This window comes from Suricata suricatta, chromosome 2 (assembly GCF_006229205.1).
Source record: "Suricata suricatta isolate VVHF042 chromosome 2, meerkat_22Aug2017_6uvM2_HiC, whole genome shotgun sequence".
Classification (NCBI taxonomy): domain Eukaryota; kingdom Metazoa; phylum Chordata; class Mammalia; order Carnivora; family Herpestidae; genus Suricata; species Suricata suricatta.
The window spans coordinates 29,073,001-29,092,331 of NC_043701.1; the positions used below are offsets into that span (position 1 = coordinate 29,073,001).

The following is a 19,331-nucleotide window of genomic DNA, read 5'->3' on the forward strand; positions in this document are numbered from 1 at the left end:
ACTTGCATCTCACAAAAACATAACATTTAAAAAAATAAAGTAAAAACTACCCAGCTTAAGTTTACAGAAACAAAATAAATCTTCAAGATTATGGAGTCAGTTGCAATTGCCATATAAAACAGTCACTATAAAACTAAGTTTATACAGCTACTATTTATCTTAGACAAGTACCTTAAATTGAAAGTTGAATTTTTGATTCCTTTTTACTTTATTTTAATCCTTAATACATGACAGAAGAAGACTCATCTTTTCAAGGGACATGCTAATGTGGCTTATGTGTGGTTTGGAAGTAGAAACCCCAGGGAAAACCCAGTAGGATACGATATCAGTTTTCTGATTCCATGAGGACACAAATTAAATTTTTAAAAATAGAATTGAAGCTATGTGGATCTAAATTTTAATTACATAGTGAAGTATTTCTAGGGGCATAAGCTGTATATCATTAAATGAGTTTAAACAAGGAATTTGAGAAACCCTTTCCCTGATGGGTTTTAAAGTAAGCTATAATTTGATCTATGAAGACTCATAGACCATCTGATTTTTCCTTCACCCCGGGAATCTATGAACAAATGAGATGGTAATTTTTGTCCCAAATTTCTAATGCTGTCAAGGCAAAAAAATTTACTCATTCAGTATCCTGTCGAAAAGAGGCAAATTCAGGGTATTTCAAAAGAAAAAAGAAAGAGATTTATTAAGATCAGAATTAATCATGAAAAAATACATATATTTTTAAAACCTCAAATTTTATATAACTAAGAAATATTATAATAATCGCAATAATTGATTTTAAAATAAAACAAGAATGATTTTAAAGAAAAACAAAGTAAAAAGGGAATATTCACCTAGAAAGTTGTTAGAAGGCAAAACTAAAAGAAGGAATACCAATGTTGTGATTGTATTCCTTTTAATCAGGGTCTCCCCATGGGCAAACCTTGTGGATTCTGGAAGATTTATGATAGTGAAATGATAGACAAGGAAGCTAAATATATGGATCTGAGATCTCATTATTTGGTATCTGCTAAAGCAGGCTACATATCTCATATGTTTATGCAAACTAAAGATTACCTGGAAATCTTCTAATTATTTGACATAATCCTTCTTTACTGCAGAGCTGATGCTGTATTTCTGGTAATATGTTTACCTGCAAGGAATGAAAAAGATTCTAGTGAGTTAGGCATTCATGAATGCTAAAGCAAAGAAAATGTAAAAACTCACAGGGTATAGATGTGAACTACTGTGAATTCCATCCAAACCTACCTTCAAATCCCGGCAGGTCAACATTTAAATTCAGAAAATAAAGTGGTTTATTTGATAACATAAAACAAAACTTTGCCCCTTGAAATTAGAGAATATTTTTGAAAACCTTGATATATTTCAAACCATGATATGTGCTAAAACTAAATACTTACATTCTTATGGTAAATAGAGTAACACAAAAAACTTGACAATGGCAAATTTTGCTTTGGCAGAAAGTAGTACTAAACATACCTCAAAGTCAACTAAACTCTGAAGTTCCAAAGGCCCTCACTGATTTAAATCCAGACATCTAGTGGGAAATTCAATGCTACTCCTATTTCAAAATTTAATATATAGTCTTCCCTTCATATTGAAGGGCATTATTGCTTCCAGATATAAAATCCAGTCACTGCAAAACTCTATTCTTAAAACAAACAAACAAAAACTGTTCTTAGAAAGCTTCATAGAAATTATCATAAATTGGGTGGCTCAATTGGTTGTGTCCAATTTCAACTCAGCTCATGATCTCACAGTCTGAGTTCAAGCCCCGCGTCCAGCTCTGTGCCGGTAGCTAAGAGCCTGGAGCCTGCTTCAGATTCTGTGTCTCCCTCTCTCTCTGCCCTTCCCTGCTGGCACTCTGTCTCTCTCTCTCTCAAAAATAAAACAAAAACATAAAAATTTAAAAAGAAAATAAGTTATCATAGATTAAAATATCTGTTTTAAGTTATAAAGAAAAGACACAAAAAAGCTTAATCTGTCCTTCTCTTCTGAATTCATAGACTGATTATCTAGCTATTATCAACTGAATTCCAAAAATAATGCCTCAAATGGTAAAGTCTTATTAAAACCAACATAAAGAGATCAGGGTAGATTAGCTTGAAAATCATGTTCATGTTTGAGAAATTATTGAATATTTTCAAATTTAACTCACTCGAAACTAATCAAGTATTGTAGTTTCTCCCCTGTGTTTTACTGACAAAGCTATACAAAAATAATTCCGCTGCAGTTGGAGAACAGGAACATGAGTTACGGTCCTACTTAAGGACATTTAACAGAATCGTTACTTTGAGCACACATCACTTCTGCTTCTCTTTTTCAATTTCTCCATTTGTAAATAAAGCATTTAGAGCTTTTGGTCTCTGAGTTCCAGTTTCTCTTAAGATTTTTATCAAGTAGTAATGGAATCATTAGTTATAGTTTTAAAAAATGATTCTTTTTAAAGTGCGTTGAAATAGTGTGTTGATTAAACATTCTCCAACCCTTTGATGGGGGCAGGGAAAATGGGAGACAGGCATTGAGGAGGGCACTTGTTGGGAAGAGCATCGGGTGTTGTATGTAAGTGATAAGTCACGGGAATCGACTCCTGGAGCCAAGACTACACTGTATGTAAGCTAACTTGACAACAAATTAAAAAAAAAAAACCCATTCTCCAACCCCTGCAACTCTATTCATTTATTCAGCAAACAGTAAACTTCAGCCCACATTGTGTATGAATGAAGCCCAGCCTGCAGCAGAAACAGCTGGAATGACATTGTTCAATCCTCAAGTTTGACAGTTTCCAAAGATACCAACCAGAATCTGAGTCACTTTCCCTCTTATGGCACTGGGAGTGGAGGTATGGCTACAGGGATTGTAGGCATGTCTACCTTCTCAAATTTAAAAAAGACAAAAGTTCAGAGACTCGAAGTGGAAAACAGAGAAGGGTTTTCAGAAAGTCCTTAAGGTTACAATTCAGACTTCCTGAGAAAGGCTGGAGGGAAGAGGCAGAATACTGCAAAAGTGTGGAGAAGCTACAATAAAGGTTTTTTGTTTGTTTTAGCTTTTTGCTTTTTAAAGATAATAGACCAAAAAAAACCTTTCTAAATTAGATTGTCAAAATATTTAAAGGTCAATATACTCGAATCATTTTCCCCACCCCAGGCAAAATCACTCAGTTGCTATTGACTAAATAGAAACTTTAATAGAAAAACCCAGAAAGGAAAGTAGCTTTAGATAAGTATCATCTTTAAAAAATGGTTATTTATTTTTGAGAGAGAGTGAGTAGGGCAGGGGCAGAGAGAATGAGACACCAAATTTGAAGCAGGCTCCAGGCTCTGAGCTGTCAGCACAGAGCCCAACTCAGGGCTTGAACCCATAAACCATGAGATCATGACCTGAGCCAAAGTCAGACACTTAATGGACTGAGCCACCTAGGGTACATCGGTAAGTGTCATTAAAGGCCATGTATTGACAAGGTCCAGTTTAAAACTTCCGTGTACTTTTTGAAGAGCTCACAGCGAATGCGCTGTTATACCAGATGGTCAGAGTATCCTGATGAGCTGTCCCACGCTTAACAAACTGAACGGGTCCTGGTCAATGGGCGACCATCATGGAACTAATGGGCCAGAAGAATTTGCATAGATGCTGCAAGACAGAGTACAGCTTGCATGGATTTCAGACAGACATGCAGGTTGCTGAGTCTTATCAGAGAGGTCTTATCACCTTCTTTCAGAAGCAGAGAAGTCTTATCACCTTCTTTCAGAAGCATGAATGGACTCAGGACGAAAAAATCACCTGCTTCAAGAAAGCAGAGCCAGGCCAAGAGAAGCATCCGCTTCCCGGCTTCCACTTCTACTTTCCCATCCTCCACCCGGTAACCTCTTCCTGTGTTCCCTCCTCCAAAGCACATCTCTAGAATCCACAGAGTCTCAGCAGATGACATGGCCGAGGAGACACGTGACACCAGAAATACCATTTCCATTCCGTTCTGTGTGACAGCACCTAGGCAGTTAAACTGAATAACCTGGCACAAAGAAAGAAACATATTCAAAGGCTATGGTCCTATAACTATGGCAAATCAAATATATTGTGTATATTTTCCATGTATTTTCATTGTTAAACCTAACCATGTTCTTCTATAGCCCTATGCTTAGTATTTATTCTTATTTTTATGTACATCATAAAATATGTAAAATTTCCATCATTATCAAAAGGAACACCATCAAGGACATTTACTTGCATTAGCTGAACTCAACCCTACCAGAGTGGTATACTTGTTACTCTTAAAGAATCTACAGGGACACATCATTATCACGTTAATAATTATTTTCAATACACACTGATTTTGTAATGGGCTTGAATGTTTTACATACATTTAAGTGTGTATGCATGTTTTATATAAGCTGCTATTTTTCTTGGCATAAAACCTTTCATATCTTTGAAAGGATTAGAATGCATATGGAAAATGATAATGATGTTTGGGCCCTGGGATATTTCTGAAATCAAGCTGAGAAAAAGGAAATGTGCATTTAGAAAGATTTCAATCCCCACATACCTTCCACAATCCTAATCTGTGGGTATTCCACATCTAAATTGTTTCTATTATAGATGACCAGAAGCAAAAGTAAAAAATCATTCTTATTTTGAGACATAGTTCAATTAATGAGAACAACAGAATATCAGTTATAAACATTTAGAATGTGGTTATAAACTAAAACTACAGTTATATGAGTAACTCATTAAGGAGAGTAGACCTTTGATTAACTCATTAAGGAGAGTAGACCTACTTACCAAAAGTAAAAAATCATTCTTATTTTGAGACATAGTTCAATTAATGAGAACAACAGAATATCAGTTATAAACATTTAGAATGTGGTTATAAACTAAAACTACAGTAATATGATTAACTCATTAAGGAAAGTAGACCTTTGAGTTTGGACTATTAAAAACTATAAAGTTGGGCGCCTGGGTGGCTCAGTCGGTTAAGCCTCCAACTTCGGCTCAGGTCAGATCTCACGTTCGTGGGTTTGAGCCCCGCATCGGGCTCTATGCTGACAGCTAGCTCAGAGCCTGGAGTCTGCTTCCAGCTCTGTGTCTCCTTCTTTCTCTGACCCTCCCCCTCTCATGCTCTGTCTCCCTCTGTATCAAAAATAAATAAAACATTAAAAAAATAAAAAAAAAAACTATAAAGCGTAGAAGAAAGCACCCAGGGGGAAAAACTGGGAGGGGTCACTTATGAATACCAAGAGTGACACACACATCACACGAATATCTTTTTCTGCTCTTCCTCCTCATTAGGTCAGTACAAATGTTCTCTCTTTTATCACAACTCAGATGCCCTCTGGAAGCTGTTCAGTATCGCTCACAAGGAAGAGAACTAATGACAAGAAGAGTCATTATCCCCTTGTCTCTCCCATGCAATTATCGTTCCACCAAATTCATCTGAAAATACGCTCAGATGCTTTAAAATAAGAGCTAGTTCAGTCTTTCTCAGTGCTGCGGGTACTAAAAACAGCATCCTGTTTTAGGGACTGCTAATCCTACAAACATTTAGAGCTAGAAATGAATCCCTCTGCTCTTGAAACAGTAGAACCTTTCTGTTAAAGGTGAAATACGGCCCCAGTTACTAAACTTAGTGTCACCCCAAATAGTGGACCTCCCTTCACTTTCCGCATCACATGGACCAACACAGTGCTCCTCTTCTTCTGACTAGAGACACTCCAGGCCATTCGTTTTTTATAACTAATCTTATGATCACTTTCATTAAGCGCTCAGATTCCAAAACTCTCATGTGATTAGTAATCCTAATTTGAGCCGAGGCCCTTTTCTTTGTTCATCTAAGAATCCCAACAAGTCTGAAGCAATTCCTGTTTTGAATATTTATGTTTACATAAATAAGTCAGGATTCATAAAGCTTCAAATTATTCATGCTCCAAAGTGACAGTTATCTAATATGTAACATTTAGAGCTTATGCATTCTTTAAGAATCTTCATGAGAATAGGCTTGTAAGTGCAGTCCTAAATATTTATTTAGAAAAATTTTGTAGTGATGTAGTTAGGAAAACAAAATTTGTCGTCAAACTGCCTGAGTTTGAATCCTGGTTGTTTCATTTATTATCTATGAAGCCTTAGGAAATTCTCTTAATTTTTCTGTGCTTCAGTCTCCTCATATGTAAAGGATGGACATAAATAAATATGTGAGCACTTAGAATGGCACCAACAGGAGACCTTGGCAAGAGTTTGGCGGGTAGTAGAGAGAAGCCGAGTACTCTTCTCCCAGACTTCCTCTCGGCAGGCTTAGGATTTGGCAATGGCTACATTCCCCTACTTTATAGCTCCTTTCTTTTTTCGGCTCCAGCTCTCATTAGGCTTTGCTAACAATTCCCTCTATAAACTCCACTTCAGACCAAGGGTAGTAAAACTTTATGATGCTGCTGGTCTCTGGGTGCCTCTAATCTTTTTTTGGTTTGGGGTTTTTTTTTTCCTAATCTTTTTTATTAGATTCTCTCTAATCTTGTTTCTCTTATCTTGGCAAAACCTCAGTAAATAGCTCTTTCACTGGATTCTCTTCAGTTGAGTTCTTTCAAGTATGGAATTTGTCTCCTGCTTAGAGGTTGACTGATATTCACAAGGAAGAAAACTGTAGACTCTATCTTATAGTTGATGTAAAGCCATTCAAGATTTAAGTACAGGACTAACTAGGATAGTTCTGCATTTTATATTTTTCATCCTGATAACTGTGGGCAGGATGGATTTCAGGGGCAAAATAGTTCCTTCAGAAAAAGCAGTAAAGAGGATTCTATAATAACCCTGATAAGATATGGCGACTATCTTGCCAGAATAAAAGTAGTGAGTATGGATATTTGAGAAATAAGATACTTGAGAAGTATTTAGGAGTTAAGTTCCTTAGCACCAGTTATTGACAGAATGCAGATGACAAAGAAGAGGAAGGGATCAGAGGTGAAGGCCAGGTTTCTACCTTAGGGCGGGACAGAGTGGTTGGCCATGCTTATGACCAACATAACAGAAGTTCTGCAGGGTGACTGAATGCAAGAGTAGAAGTGGATTTACCAGGGAATATTCGTGCTAGTTTTCCCCAACGTGACTTTGAGGTGTCTGTGTGATATAAAAGTGATGATCAGCAGGCATTATGCACACGAGCCTGAAGCCTGGAAAAGTGCTTGAATTTTAGACGTACATTTGGGAATAATCGACCACCTTGGGAGTGGCTTTGAGAAACACAGCCATCTAAAGTATGAGCAGAGAAAAGGTGGCTATGAAGAAAACAGAGAAGGAATGGCCAAAGATAGACAAGAAGAACAAAAATAATGTGCTCAGCCCATAGGCCAATGGAGTCAGAAGTTACAAAGAGAAAGGAGTTATCAAGATTGTCAACTGCAGAAATATCAAATGATTAATGTAGCTACTATATTATTTCACTACTAAGAAATAGTTGTAAGTTTTGATGCTTGTCTCACATTAAAAAATACCATGGACATTAATATTAATATTAGCACTATGCTGGTGTTAATACCCAAGGGTTATTAAAATCTGTAAACATTTTGAAAAAGAATATTTACCTTTTGATGTAAACCTAACTGGCACATGTCTTCCTTGGATATACAAGGTTTTCCACCAGCTTTCCTGGAAGACAGGCAAATGAGCAGATCCCAAGAGCCCAAATCACCTAATAGCAAAAGAATATTGAAAAACAAATTTTATCAGATTTTTGAAGTCACCATTCCTAGATTTAAAAATGTTATTATTTAAATTCTAAAATACAAGTAACAATGGTTCTGAAGATGTTTAAAACTCAATATTCGAAGTAACTGAAATTCAACTTTTTAAATTTAGAAACATTTTTATATTTACTATTGTCTCTTAGGGAAAATTCAATTATCTAAAGCAATGTCATAAAATTCCTAAAAGCCTAAAATTTAAATGTTTTAAGCCACTAACTTTATAAATTCATAAAGTCTTATTTGGAGATTGGGAAGAAAGAAGGGTATAAAGTCTTTTAAGATCATGGGGGATTGAAAAATCAAATAATCATAATAAGTTAAAACACCAAATATTTTGTTCTAGGCTTTGATATCACCATCACTTTTCACAAATCCTTTTTAAAAAAAATTTTTTAATGTTTATTTACTTTTGAGAGAGAGACAGAGAGTGGGCGGGGGAGGGGCAAAGAGAGAGGGAGACACAGAATCCCAAGCAGTCTCCAGGCCCTGAGCTGTCAGCACAGAACAACAGGGGGCTCGAACTCACGGGCCACAAGATCATGACCTGAGCTGAATTCGGATGCTTAGCTGACTGAGTCACCCAAGCACCCTCACTTTTCACAAATCTTAAACATTAGATTTACTTTTATAAGATTTCTTACAAAGGAAAAGTTGCGGTATGCTGAAAATAAAATTCAATGAAAATTTTAAAAATCAAGTTTTGTCTGAAAGGAATTTGTGGTCTAGTTATAGCAGAACTGAGCTCAAAATACAGAGTATAACATGGACTGAAGCAAGTCATATTTCAGCTATTTACCACGGACAAAGCTCTTTGCCAATAAATCCTAGTAACTTGCCAAAATAATCCCAGAAGAGTACACCTTTGCATAAGACTTGAACATTTAAAAATTAACATTTGTGTGTTGAGTCTGCTTTCTCTTATCCTTTGCTTTATTTACATGTTTTTATCACAGTTCTTGCATATAATTGGTGCTTTAAAAGTATCTGTTAAATTAATGAATAACTGGGGCGCCTGGGTGGCTCAGTCGGTTAAGCCTCCGACTTCAGCTCAGGTCAGATCTCGCGTTCGTCGGTTCGAGCCCCACGTCAGGCTCTGTGCTGACAGCTAGCTCAGAGCCTGGAGCCTGCTTCTGGTTCTGTGTCTCCTTCTCTCTCTGCCCCTCCCCCTCTCATGCTCTGCCTCTTCTCTATCAAAAATAAATTAAAAACATAAAAAAAATAAATTAATTAATTAATGAATAACTAACCCAGGATACAGTGGTAAACATGTTACTTCAGAGGTAATATAGAAATAGGTATTTCAAAAATAACCAGAAAAAAAGAACGCTAAAGAATGTATGAAAGGATTGATATTACTTGTGAAACTTCCTCCTTTTTGGGTGGAAATCTACTTTTAAAAAATCAAGCAATTTCTGTACCCATGGTCCCATGAGTTGATCAAGCCTGAGGTAATACTCCTTTGGTGACTATTTATGCCAGATTTCACCAGTCATCTCTCACATTAGGTATTAGTGGCTTCTAAACAGCTAGAAAATAACCAAATTCTGTCTTTAAAAATTTCCCAAAAGAATTTCTCACTTGAATGTATAATGCTTTCAAAGAAGGACTTTATGGGGGAAAAAAGATTGATTTTAATAAAGAGTGATCTATGACAATTACGAATGAAATTTCCCTCTGCACTAATCAAGTACTTTACAACTTGACAAGGTCTCTACTCTCGGGCTATCGGTTCCTCTGTTTGTAACTGCCCTGTTCCTAGAAGAGAAATCTCTATGCCAAACAAAGGGATCCAGACAGTTGAACTCAAGCTAAGCTCTTGTCTCTGGTCTGTGTGATGTATCTCAAGATGCCGGAATACAGTGCAATGGTTCAAAGGGACACGGAGAAATGATGCAGGCAACTTGGAGGTGGGCGAAATCTCTCCATGTAACAGGCATCAGGCCTTAGGCTTGGAAGGTCCATGTATCCTCACTTTGAAGGAAACTCCAAATGGCTTCATTGAGCCAAAACCAAATACTCTGTGATGATTCCAACACCTTACTTAAAATGTGCACCTGTCACTTTCAGCCAAAGCCTTTTGATATGGATTCAAACAAGAAAACACAAAGATGGTTCTATTTGATATTATTTCTAGCCCGGGAAACACTAAAACCCTAGAAGAAACCTCCTGACATAATATACTCAACCAAATATTTTTAAGAAGATAAGGATATGCAAAGAGAGGATTTCAGATCATGGACTGTATTGTTTGGGCACTGAGAACACAGTACATTTTATATTCCTCCTGTCTGATGCATGCCTCCCTTCATGACCCAAGATATATACATAATTTCTAGCTTTGATTAAAACATATATACTGAAGCCATAAATGTTTAAAACTGGAAGACATGTTTGTTTAAATAATTCAAAGTATTTAATTTATTAAGAACCTCCTGTGAGCAAGACATTGTACTAGAATTATGAATGTAAATAGCAAAAAAAAAAAAAGTGGTCACTGTCCTTGGCAATCTTTGAGAGACCTGAACATTAAAAAGAATTTAGGATAACTTATAAAGTGCTACAGTTTCTTGACATTCATAAGGGTTACCCCTTACCTCTCAAAAATATTAAACAGATATTTTAAATTTGAGACTAATATTTCAAAAATACATTATAACACATAAATTTCCCCTTAAAATGAAAGTACAGTATAACCAAACATTTCAAGTAATCTCTTGATATACTTTTTGCCTAATTCTTTGCCGCCACAGTCTGAAAAATGCTGATTGTTTTCATTCAAAATTCTTGTGGATACCCTCACTGAGTCCTACCTTAAAATTCCTAAACTCTACATCCTAGTTAAATCTTGAGTAGACCTGTGCACTTTCTCTTCATTTCCATCTCCAACCTTAAAAGCCATCACTGTCCCCTGACTCCTATAGCCCTTTTTAAAGCAAAAGCTTTTATTTGTTTCATGAATGGCACTATGTACTCAAACTTGCTTTAAAAATCCCCAAAGCCACACTGAAATCTGAAAACTGGGTAGAGACATAAGCACATTCATTAGCTAAGAAAATTACATTCAGAAGTCAACTTGGAGCATTTGGGAAACAAATTTGTGTCTCAGCAAAATTAGAAATTGTTAAGTATTGTGGAGCTTTGGGGCCATGCTCAACTAACTGAAAGCATGAGCATCTAGTAGGCAAATGCCCAGGGTGAGCAAGAAAGACTGTAGACTGCAGGCACACAGGGAGAGTCAAGCCTGCATTCAGGGTGCATTTGGCCTGAACAATTTTTTGTTTTGTTTTCCTTTCAAATTTTAAGTATTTGCCAAAATGCAAATGCCAGCATAATTCATATAAAAATCTAGATTTCTGCCTTCATTTGAAAATTTGGAGGCTGTGGTAATACTGGATTCATATCCTATAAGGCAGCCACTGACTGGAGCAGAGTTCAGCCTTCCACATTTTCTCCAGTTTACCATGTGGTCCCCCAAGGCCCTAACTGCCTGGGCTGTGCCTCTAGTAGGCAAACAGTCCTAGACCTGGTATAAAACACTGTGTGTCAGTTTTCCATGAATTGCTCATTCAGCAAGTTGAAGTTCCTGGATTTAGCTTTCAGTGATTTAGAGTTGTTCATTAGGTAAGATGACTGTAGGCAAATTGATATTTGGTCAGTTGGTCTTATAAGGATGTCTGAACACACCCTGTGATCTCCAGATTTGGCCATGCTCTCCCACAGGGTTGAGCAAGGCCATTTCAACTCCGAAGTTATTTTATTGGCTGTGGTAAAGTTGGTAAGGACTGAAGTGTGGTCTCTTAGAGTAATTCTTTCTCTCAGGAGCCTGGAAAAATCAGGAGTGGCCTATGGAAATCTTTTTCACTTATGCCTCCTCACTCTAGTTGGACTGATGGAGTGACCCAGGTACCACTCCTAGGTGGGCCGGCTCTCTTTCTCACTCACAGTCTCTCTTTGGACTCTTTTACGATATTTAGCCTGTCTCAGGGCTATTTCCACAGTTAGAAGCAGCCTAAGACAGGCTTCTTCTTTTTTTTTTCTTTCTTTCTTTCTTTTTTTTTTTTTTTGGCACTGGGGCAAACATTCTTTATGTTGGCCCTACTTGATGTACTTCTTCTGTCCCCAGAAGGTTGACATTATAGTGTAAGAGTGGAAAAGTCTGACTTAGATCTGGAAAAAAATAGGTAAAGCAGCCCTTGGCCCACCTGGATAGTGGTTTCTTAGGTATCCCTGGCAGACAGAACAGCAGACTTTTATGTGATTCAGCCTAGCTCCTTAGAATATTGCATTAGGATCTGACTACCAAGGCCACACTAATAAATAAATAAATAGTTGTAGTAGTAGCAGTAGTAGTCATAGTAGTAATGATGTCAACAGTACATCTTTCTTGAACACTTACAGTAAGCCGAGTACTGCTTCAAGTATTTGTGTTAATTCATTTATTCCACATAATGCCATCCTGGATATGATTATTCTCTAAGCACAGTAAGGTTAAATAATTTGCTCAAAGTTAGCCATCTAGTTAGTGGTGGAAAAAGAATTTCAACACAGAAGTTTAGCTCCAAGTGTTCATAGCCATTACATCATCATCCCTTTAAAAACCAGGAGGCAATGGGGAATACCTTATATATTTTAACTTATGCAGCCCTTCTAAAAACAGTATGGGGTATAAGCAATTATTCCATATGCTTTACGAAGAGAGGGCACTGAGACAAAGAGGAATTATATAGATTTGGTATGTTTCCAACTACTCTCCAGTGCAGCTATTTCGCTTTGGGACTCAGAGGCAAAAAGGACTAGAACAAGTATCTTGGGTCCTAGACCCTCACCCAGCAATAGTGCCTCCAAGCATTACTAGCTACCACTGGTAATTCAAGTAAGTACTTTTATCTTTAAAAGGAAGGAATTTTCAACTGCACATATACTCAGACTATAAATATTAACTTGGCTTCCACCTACTTTTGAAAAGAAATCTCTAAAAGTTTCTTAGATTTTTAGATAGTTGAAATGATTTCTTTCCCAGTCACAGAAAAACTAGAGCAAGACTAGCTTCCAGATGAGCCTAGCCAAGCCCATAATTAGAGAGGTCACAGGACATTGTTCTAGGAAAACGGGATGTGGATGTTCTGTTCTCCATCTCAAAACTACAAAAACATGAGAAATCTGTAGGCTTCTCCCCATAAACTGTGGAACAAAATTGCTGATAATACCACACTCTCATGCCTCCTCACTGTTGGGTCAGGTAGCAATAAAGATTCTCCGGACAATTTTGGGAGTTGTCTGGGTCTGGATTAATTAATTCAGACATAAAAAACTACTGACTGTAGTTTTTATCTTTCTCTACTTGTTCTCAGGAACCAAGCAACATCTCAGTGTTAAAAGTGAGAGCTATTTTTAAAGGTTATGTTCTTGTTTTTGTTTTAATCAAGCATCTGCCCTGTGGAGTGAGGCTGACTCCAGAATATTTCCAGTCTCTCATAGGCAGGCTGCCATGTAAAGCAAACAATCACTTCCTGGCTCACAAATGACCCCCCTCACTGGTAGAGTCTACCGGATCAGTTACTCCATCCAGAGAACAACAGAGGGATCTGAGATATCATCATTCAGGTACCTGCTGGTTAGTCTCAATTTTAATTTTCTGGCATACTACATAAAAATCGCAGAATATTGTCTATTCCTGCTTTATTTTTCTTTACAGCATTTATCAACATCTGACCGATTATGTATTTCTTGTCTATTTAGTTATTGCCTGCCTCTTCCCATTAGAATATGGGCTCCATGAGGTCAGGGCTGTGTCTATTTTGTTCACTGCCATACCCTCCGTATCTACAACAGTGGTTGGGATTTCAGAACATTTGCCATATATTTGTGAGATCCACAGTGAATATGTAATTGAATGTGAGCCACAGATCAACAATTAAAACACAATCAAAATTAAAAAATTAAAAATGGAAGTAGTGAGGAAAATTTTAAAGTAGTTTAAAAAAGAGGACCTAAAGACATATTTCAGTTCTTAGTAAGGATGAGAGAAGTAAGCCTGAGAAAATAATGTAACCATTCCTAGCATTTGAAGAAATTATAAAAACAAAGCTGATTCCAAGCGCTTTACTTAGTGGAAACTTTTTTGTGAACACATACATCAAATTGAAGCAGAATAGATTTATAAAGTTTGACTTGGAAAATAAACTTGTCCAAGAGCTTCCAAGATACATAGCTACAAAAGCCAAGCCTCATTTAGTTATTCACAGTGTTAGACTATCACATTCCATAAGGATACAAGTACAGTGATTTCCTAAAATGTGGGGGTTTCTTTTTAGCATGAAATATATAAGATGTTTAATTTTAAACAATATGTAATATTCCTTTATAATATAACATGAGAATATTTCATATATTCACAGTTCCATCTGTATACTCTTTTTCTCTTCACCCTAGACTATGAGATTCTTGTTGAATAACAAAGTCTTATTTTCCCTGTATCCATCCTTTATCAGAATTAGTAAATAATGTGACATTCATGAATACATTATCAACTTGTTGATGACAAATTAGGTTCTATGCTTGATAACGCCATAAGTTTGTTTGGATATAAGCCACTGCAAATACGTACATCTTTCCTTGAATCTTTCAAATTGAATTAACTAGTTCCTTTAACTTTATTCTTAATATAATAGATGTACAGAACAGCAACTTAGGACACACAGTAAATTCTATTCATGGCTGTTCTTTAAGAACAAAAACGATTCACCTTCTTGTGTCTAACACTGATTATAGTAGACACTTCGATGTTCATTGGATTCAATATAGCAATTTTCAGATTTTAATTTAAGAGAAATTACATATATAGAACATGTAGATCTTGAATAAATTATACAACAGAGTCACAAAATCTAATTAAATCTAGTTCCTTACCTCAACAATCTGGTTACGGGTTTTTGCTTATGCTGACTCTGGCTCCTTATCCTTTAAGAGATGATGATAAAAACTTTGTGTTTTACCACATAGAATATCTAAGCCATTCTTCCCCTGGGTTTTCTAAGTCCACACTAGAAATCAAGCTTTCCTATTCTACTATCTACCCTCTTTCTGCCCCATGGGAGGTTGCAAAAATCAGTGAGATCATTTCTGTGAGGAGTTTTGAGCTCCTGAAATTCTGCTCTACTCATAAGCTTAAGAAACCAATATCATGCTTAAATTTTTGCAAAAGTGTAAAACTCCTGCTCTAAAGAAATTTTCCATTAAGAAGAGTTTGAAAGGATGGGGTTCTGGGTGGCACAGTCAGTAAGTCTCCAATTCTTAATTTTGGCTCAGGTCGTGATCTCACTGTTTGTGAGATCAAGCCCCATGTTAGGCTGTGTTGATAGTGCGGAGCCTGCTCAGGATTCCTCTCCCCCCGCCCCCCGCCTTTCACCCACACCCATGTTCTCACTCTCTCTCAAACATTTTTAAAAGAAGCGTCTTAAAGGAAATAGATCGGTTTATTCCTATGAAATACATTCAAGAAATATTTACTTTAGAAAGCTTGCTAAAGTTCCTTCCATATGTTTCTTTTTTAATATTTTTTAAAGATTTTCATGGCACTTCTGTCGTCTGCTATTGAAGTATACTGAACGTGTATTTAAATTTTCACTGCTTTCAAGACTGTTGTCCGTCTGGGATAAAACTCTCTAGCATTTTACCAAATTTCTAAATGTATTGAATCCTCACCAGCTTAAACCTTAAAAGAATGAATAGTGCAGCAGTTAAAAAATAAGACTACATCCAGTGCCTAGATATTGGTTTCTAACATCATTCTGCAATAAAAGGAACCATAGGTACTTGGAGAAATGGCTGATTCAAGAGGCTGGAGTAGTAAATATACAAGTCGAGCCTAGAGCATCCTTGCGCCAGAAAATCAGGAAGAGCTCAAAACAAATAAGTAAACAATGAAATCAATGGTGGAAGTATGTGATGGGGACACAGGAGCCAGTCGTCATAATGAGCAATTTCAGCAACAGAATAAGCAATATTGGACCAGAGCTGAAAGTATAAAATAACTATCCATTAGTCCATGCTGATATAAATGATATACATATACAAATGATCTGAATTAACAAATAAATGGGGAAGAAGAGGCAAACCTTGTGAGTAGAAAAATACCAAATAATTTATGTAGCTACTCCAAACTCAAGGAGGTGGAGTACAACTTCCTGGTCCTTCTCTGGGAGCTGAACATAATGACATCCTTCCAAAGAGTACAGAATGGAAAGGGGAAGGAAAAGAGCAACAGTGGGAAACCTGTCAAACACTACCTTAGTCCAGTGGTCAAGGTTAACACCAACAGTGATAAGTCAGGTTGATAGTATATACCCTTGCTATGAAGTGATGAGAGGGATGTTTTACCTCTGTGCTCTTACTCCTGTAAACCATAATTCCAGTCTACTCATGGGACAAACATCAGGCAAATCCCAGTAGAGTAAGATCAAAGTACCTGATCAGTTCTCAGAGCAGCCAACGTTATCAAAAACAAAGGAAGTCTGAGAAACTGTCACAGTCAAGAGAAGCCTAAGGAGACATGAAGGCTAAATGTAATGTGATATCCTGATGGGACTTTGGAACAGAAAAAGGACATTATGTAGAAAAATAAGACAATCTGAATAAAATGGACTTCAGTATTTAAAACATCACAATAAATAAATTCTCCAGAGGAAATAAGATGATTATTAAGTATGTGGATGTAATGAGGTATAAACTCTCACATACTAATTATATATCTTCCTAAGGATTTTATAGTCAAGATGTTGTATTACAAACCCAATCAGCACTACAATGCTGAAAGTGAAAAATAATTACTTTTTACGCAAGATGCATCCTCCAGTAATACAAACTCCATTGGAGAATGGAGCACTGAAAAAATAGATCAAGTTTGAGTTTTGATACCCTCCTGTTCATACACGCAGCTCTCCCAATTCCTAGCCTTTCTTTGCATTTGTTACTATTTCTCTCTAAAGTCAAATCCTTTGATGAGTTTATTTACATCCATTGCTTTAGCTATTGCCTCGTTGTCATTGATTCCCAAATTTACATTTCTCTACCTTTCTCATGTTTCAGAGAGGCATTTCGGGTTACTTTTTAGAACAAATGCCCTGCTGAGCAAGTACAAATCTGAGCCGATTATCTCCTGCCAAAATCTTGTCCTTCTTTCCACTCTCCTTATTATCAGTCGTGTAGCCTCTCTCTCCCTCAAGCAGAAGGCATAAGGTCATCTTCAATTTGTGCTTATCTTTCATTCTTACATTCCATTGATTTTCAATTCCCATCCACTTTTAATTAGAATTTTTTTTAATAACTTCCTGACTTTTCCAAATCCTACCACATTCACTAAACCTAAGTTTTCATCTTCTCTCCAAAGTCTCCTAGTCTCCCTGCTTATAGCTCTTTTTCCTTCTCTAACCCACTTCTCCTCTACAGTCAGAGTCATCTTCTAAAAACATCTTATTGCCAGCACATCCTGGATCGAACTCCTTAGCAACACAACCTAGGCTCTTTACATCTGTCCTAACCTAGTCTTCTAGTCTTGTCAAAGAGGCCCCCAACTTCCTCTCCCATCACATCAACCGCTTCTTGGTCCCTGAGACTCCAAGCACTTGCAGACCTGTGTGCCTCTAGCCTGCAGCTCATGCTGATCAACACTCTTCCTTCAAAACTCTACTTGCGAGCTCATTGTTACCCACCAAGTATTCTACTGCCAAGATCCCCACACAGAATTAGCAACCTCCTTTTTCTGCTCCGGAATATTTTATCTTCCCTTAATACTGCTTATATCTTCCCTTAATACTGCTTATATTATGTAATACAGCAGGTACATATTACAGTTAAACATGTGCATCCTTACTATTCAACAACGGTCCTTAGACCTAAAACATTGTCATCAGCTGAAAGCTTGTGAGAAATGAAACATTTCAGCCCCCAACTTAGACCTTACCAAGTCAGACTTTCTCAATAACAGGATCCTCAGGTAATCTATATGTGCATGTAAATTTGAGAAGCACTCATATACACCTATGCCCTATAGTTCCTTAAAAGGTCTCACTCATCTTTGAAATGCTGTCTCTCCCAACAACACCAAGTTTACCGTCCTACTCTTTGTTCTTGTTTAATCATCGTATATTGAATATAACTTGAGTATTTAGTGCCTGTTATGAAATAAGTTGATGCCTGACTCATACTTGATATGAGGTTAGAGCTTTACATTAAGTTCTTTAAAAAAATTTTTTTAATGTTTATTTATTTTTGAGAGATGATTTGGAAGCATGAGCTGGGGAGAGGCAGAGAGAGAGGGCGACACAGAATCTGAAGCAGGCAGGCTCCAAGCTCTGAGCTGTGAGCACAGAGCCCCACCCAGGGCTCAAACTCAAACTGGATCAGGACCTATGCCAAAGTCAGACACTTAACTGACTGAGCCACCCAGGCACCCCAACATTGAGTTCTTTCATTACATGAGTACTTGACATGAGTTTTTGACAGACATTCCTTATACTGAATTCCACATTATGGAACAGGAGGTTTTAGCATAGTATAGTTATAGTATAATTAGCATTGTGACACTTCATTTAACCAAATATAATTTTTTCTTCCTGTTTCATTAAAAATCATTTTGCTTGACTTCTTTAAAATGCAGTGAATGCAACTTAGTCATGTCTGGCTTAACATTTTGTAATAAGGCATTGGGGACTATGAGCAATGTGAGAGGGTGGAGGGAGTCATTGATTTAAAATTCACTCTATGAATAATTCCACACTAATTCAGCACAGATGAGAACTAAGGCCTGAGAAGATATAACCCACTAACATGAGAAAAAGAATCAACTCCCTCAATGGCTTATTACTTAATGCAACAAGTATTTTAGGATTATATATCTCCTACTCATAATGTATTCTTTTCCATCTCTTTGGAGATATACTTAACTCAATCATATATTTCCATAAGATATTTATAGAGCAAGTTTTATCTTCTATTTTCAAATCAAGCAATAGATAAATATAAAGAGTTTGTTCAAGGTCATTCCAAAAAGTAGTTGTAATAACAACACCAACATTTAGGGAACATTATAAGGATTAAATGTATTGGTATCTGTAAAGTGCTTAGAACAGTGCCTGGTACTTGATAAGATTTATATAGTATTTGTTTAATGAATAAATAGGTGAGTGGTATGTATACATGGGCAGATAAATTCCAGATCTAGGTGATGAAGTTATTTCAAGAAACAAACTACAACATCTTTATGTGTCTTATAGGTTATTATTTAAGATTTCAGCATAGAGTGATATAAGTGTAATTTAGAAAACACAGGGGAAAACCTTCCCTCCAAACTCCTTGCTGCCCCTTTATGCTTCTGCAGGAGGCCTTCTTACCATAGGAGGAAAGGTACTCATTGGTGGCTTCAATAAGGAAAAGAGTAAGCCCCAGTTAAAATTCAAGCACATTATCTAGAGCCGGGCTCAGCAGTTTTCTCTCCTTGACACTGAGCATTTGCTAAAACAGGTGACACCCTGAGCCGTCGAACTAATGATGAAGGAATGTACATTCTCCTGAGTGAGTAGCAACAGGCCCAAGTGG

The 19,331-nt window shown here is 36.8% G+C and overlaps 1 protein-coding gene across 1 annotated transcript in view; it reads right to left on the bottom strand.

Moving 5' to 3' along the window:
* The window catches only part of CPED1 (cadherin like and PC-esterase domain containing 1), a 275,534-nt gene that overhangs the window by 210,763 nt on the left and 45,440 nt on the right, over positions 1–19,331 (bottom strand). Inside the window, exons 3-4 of the mRNA XM_029918194.1 lie at positions 7,575–7,681; positions 1,066–1,141 (exon numbers count right to left, since the gene is read on the bottom strand). Of these exons, the coding sequence (XP_029774054.1) occupies positions 1,066–1,141; positions 7,575–7,681 (183 nt within the window). The remainder of the gene's footprint in view (positions 1–1,065; positions 1,142–7,574; positions 7,682–19,331) is intronic.